Source organism: Chanodichthys erythropterus, chromosome 16 (assembly GCF_024489055.1).
Source record: "Chanodichthys erythropterus isolate Z2021 chromosome 16, ASM2448905v1, whole genome shotgun sequence".
Classification (NCBI taxonomy): Eukaryota; Metazoa; Chordata; class Actinopteri; order Cypriniformes; family Xenocyprididae; genus Chanodichthys; species Chanodichthys erythropterus.
The window spans coordinates 13,589,015-13,593,312 of record NC_090236.1 but is presented as its reverse complement, the minus strand read 5'-3'; the positions used below and the strand labels follow the sequence as shown (position 1 = coordinate 13,593,312).

Sequence of the window (4,298 nt, the reverse complement as noted above, 5' to 3'; positions counted from 1 at the left end):
TCTGCTTTTAGCTGTTACGCCAGCCGCAGCTGGAACCAGCTTCCAGAAGAGATCAGATGTGCTCCAACAGTAGCCACATTCAAATCCAGACTCAAAACACATCTTTTTATCTATGCATTTGCTGATTGAGCACTGTGCTATGTCCAAACTGTTTGCACTTTATTTTATACGTATTATCTTTTTATTCTTTTAATTCCTTTTCCTGTTTTTATTTCATTTTTAATGTATTTTATATATTTTATGTATCATCTTGTTATTCTGACTTTTAATGCATTATTGCTATCTGGTTGAAAGATCTGGGAGAATTAGGAAGAAATTGATTAGGTTAAAATTTGGTAAATTTGACAAACCATGGGGAAATTTAAGCTGTAGTGCATGGTTAAGATATCTCTGGATTACAGTCAGGACCCTTTCCAAAGGGGGAAATTTCCAAAGGGGAAATTTGAACTGCGTTCCATAGGTAAGATATCTCCGGAAGGGGGATTAGGGCTGTGTGGTGCAGTTTGAGGTGTCTTGGCAAAAGGGGAGATTGAAACTATGTTTATCAGTTTGAAGTGCCTTAACAGGTAGCAGTCCTGTTGGATGAGGAAGATCCATTCTGATCTGCTCTGATGAATAGATCCGTTTAGATCCACTCTGATGGACGACAACAACAACAACAACAACAAACTCCCTGAGACTTCCTAGCTCTTCCATCCAGATAGCAAAATTCTCTGTTTTTAATGTTATTTCTATTCCTTATGTTCTATTTTTATTATTCTTTTTTATGTAAAGCACTTTGAATTACCATTGTGTATGAAATGTGCTATACAAATAAAATTGCCTTGCCTTGCCTTTGTATTTTCCATGACGAGAAACCCAAAGTGCCAGTCAGTTGTGGTGGTTTTTCAACATCACCAGCACCTACTAAGAACTTTAGGTGTCTGTGTTTGAGCCACAAACTGATACAACTGATAATGTGTCATCTGTCAAATAACAAGAGATGAAAAGAGATAGTATATTGTCAGCTTCTTTGACAGCATTTGCCATGTGAAAGTTTTTTTCTACGTCTTCTTCTTTGTGCAAGAGATGCAATATTAAAAATGCAATTTTTGGCTATATTCTGGTCTATGATCCTTTTCTCTTCAGCCTTCATTGGAGCATAATTTGGCAAGTAGTCATCAGACATTTGTCTTTTTCCTGTCTTCTTTCTGGAGTCGGCCTACTTTTCATAATACAAACAGTCCTAAAAAAATGGATAGAGATATAATTATTAATAATAATAATTTGCAAACAAGTCTTATAGTAAGATGCTGATTTTTTTTTAGGTATTGTTAACTATATTTACAATGAGAATGCAGGCCCCCAGTAGAGTAGCTTTCATTTTAACTTCCAGGTTGCTCGGAAACCTCACCACAAAATGTACACCTGCGTTTGGTCCACTGCTAGAGAAGGGTTTGAAGATCTTGCTGTCTGCCACTGCCTCATTCAGAGACACCAGCTGTGTGTAAAATATATATAAACACTGTTAAATATACATTGATTAGGCATAACTTTATGACCACCTTCCTAATATTGTGTCAAGGCATGGACTCCTCTAGACCCCTGAAGGTGTGCTGTGGGATCTGCACCAAGATGTTAGCAGCAGATCCTTTAAGTCCTGTAAGTTGTGAGGTGGATCCTCCATGGATCGGACTTGTCTGTTCAGCACATCCCACAGATGCTCCATTGGATTGAGATCTGGGGAATTTGGAGGTCAAGTCAACACCTCAAACTTGTCATTGTGCTCCTCAAACCATTCTTGAACCGCAGAAAGTTTCCATGAAAGGGTGTACATGGTCTGAACAATGCTACTTTGGCAGTTTGATACGCGCTCTGAACCACTGATTCGAAACAAAAGATTTGTAAAGCCTCATGAAGCAGTGTTTTGAAATCACACATCACTAGGAATTGTTAAATAAAGTCGTTATTTTGGGTTTTTTTGGCGCACAAAAAGTATTCTCGTCGCTTTATAACATTAAGGTTGAAACACTGAATTCACATGACCTGTTTTAAACATGTCTTTAGTAGCTTTCTGGACATCTGAAAGTGTAAATTATCTATGCAGGCCTCACTATCTTAATTTGTGTTCTGAAGATGAACGAAGGTCTTACGGGTGTGGAACGACATGAGGGTGAGTAATTAATGACATTATTTTCATTTTTGGGTGAACTAACCCTTTAAGATAAACTAATATAAAAATTCAGTGTTGTCATATTTCAAATAGTGGGGGTCAGTTTTTTTCCTTCACTGTCGGGATCAAACCTGAAATCACCTACAGCCAATGTGGGTCAGGCAACAAGGACAGTGGTTTAGTATGCATATTAAATACCATTATAAATATAATATATAAAATGCTAAAAGTTTTATGTTGTTTTGGTTGTGAATGTTATGTTTAAGGTTACAGGACTGAAAATATCTTTGGTCAATTTGAAAACAATAAAAGTCAATAGAAAGTTGAGTCTTGTATCTGGGTGTGTGTGCGTCACCTCAAAGTTTTGATCGGAGCAGCAGGTACAAGCGACACACGGTCCCGCGATCTTAAATGCCGGTTCACCTTGTTCATTCTCAACGGTGAATTTAGGTTCAAAGTTTTGTCGAACATATCCAATGGTAACACCCCGTGGAGACTGAACCTCCAGCTAAAATAAACATACACCATATAATATGCAGAACAACATAATTAAGAGCTAAACAAGATAAGGATATCAATCATACCTGATGGCCACAGCAGTTGCAAACAAACGGCTGCACCAGTCTGATGATCTCTTGATTTGAATCATTAAAAACACTCATTTTGAAGGAACGTGCTGCAGCACAGCAAGTCCTGTTACAACAATCGTTGTCCTCAAGAATAGTAAAAATGCTCTCCCCAAAGTCATTCTTCACAGAATATCGGTTGTTAGACTTTATTCCACAGCACTCTTTAAGAAATGAAAAGGTAGGAGATAAGAGTGTTGCTAATTTGATTTTGCTGTATTTCATTCATTAAATGCTGATGAACAAACCTTCTGCACAAGCTTCATCCAGACTTTTTTCTTTGTGGACAAATAATTGATCAATCTAAAATAAACATGATAATTACATGCACTAGAAATCACTGTAAAATAAATGCATTTGTCAGACTAACACCATTGATAAATGATAAAGATTCATAATAATTAATAAGCATCTCCAAACTTATCTGACCCGGGTCAAGGTCTCCAGATGAGAGGGACAGTGGTACGGGTCTGGAGAAGACATCATTGCAGTGTTTTCTAGCGCTGTATAAACATAACCGTGTGTCAAACAGCTTTGTTAAGCAGAAGACAATATTTAAAATGTATTTAAAGTTAATATATTTTAAATGTACCAAGTTGCAACTTTAAAATTACAATGTGTAATTACAAATATATTACATTAAATACAAGTTTAATAGTAATTACATTATATTTTAGTTTTCCATGTCAGTACATTTCACAGTACACTTTAAGCATATTTAAAAGACAATAGAAGTAATTATGAAATTACATATTAAGGTGTATTTAAATCCTAATTACCAGTAAGAGGTTAAAAAATAATTTTAAGTTCAAATACTACATTTAATATAGATTCAAACTATAATACTTTTTCATTTAAATGTAAATAACATTCAATTAAATGTCTGAAAGCATTTTTGCAATTATTCTAGTATTTTATTTCTGTAATAAGTACTATTTTTTAAAAGTATGCTAAAGTATACTTTTTTTGCATCTTGCCTCAACCATAGTCTGAATCCACAGTCGAACAAATAAAACAGTCATAGATACAAACTCACTTTAACAAACTCACCTGACAATTCCATATTTGATTGTATCTGGGCAGAGAGAATAAATAAATGAATAAATCTGATGGTAAAAACACCATAAGACTTTATAAAACTCCACATTCTTATATAAAATACAAAAGTAAAATATGATTAAAAAAATTGAAATTATTTTATATGATCGTATATTGTGAGATATGCCATACATACCAGTGTGATATGAATCAGCTGTTCGGCAGTGGCACTGATGAGTACATGAAATGTTTCTCTCATGACAAAAAAGTAACTTTTTTTTTTTTTTTTTTTTGCCAGCATGATGTTTGTGGTTGAAGACTGGTTTGACCCTTTTAGTTCTATTTAATTTATGTAAGTAAATAAATATTCCATAAATAATTGTAGGCATTTATTCCTGTTGAATATCTGCTTTATCAAATTTCTAGACATTTTTCTAGACAAGCTATAAGTGTAATAGTTATAATTAGTTTAATTTTATTTT

General features: G+C 34.4%; 1 protein-coding gene across 1 annotated transcript; it reads right to left on the bottom strand.

Annotated features, from left to right (window-relative positions):
• Positions 1 to 1,303: 1,303 nt before the first annotated feature.
• LOC137003751 (phospholipid scramblase 2-like) lies at positions 1,304 to 3,841 on the bottom strand. Its single transcript, XM_067364035.1, has 6 exons — positions 3,829 to 3,841; positions 3,208 to 3,281; positions 3,027 to 3,081; positions 2,737 to 2,942; positions 2,508 to 2,660; positions 1,304 to 1,480 (listed from the first exon to the last, which is right to left on the bottom strand). The coding sequence occupies exons 1-6, from the start codon at positions 3,839 to 3,841 to the stop codon at positions 1,304 to 1,306; spliced, it is 678 nt and encodes a 225-aa protein (XP_067220136.1).
• Between the last annotated feature and the right edge of the window lie 457 nt (positions 3,842 to 4,298).

Bases quoted from the DNA above. Each gene is read 5' to 3' on its own strand.
- LOC137003751 (XM_067364035.1), bottom strand. The intron at 2,943-3,026 runs GTTTGTTCATCA...CATTTCTTAAAG, and splicing joins GGATGAAGCTTGTGCAGAAG to AGTGCTGTGGAATAAAGTCT. The intron at 2,661-2,736 runs GTATGATTGATA...TGTTTATTTTAG, and splicing joins GCAACTGCTGTGGCCATCAG to CTGGAGGTTCAGTCTCCACG.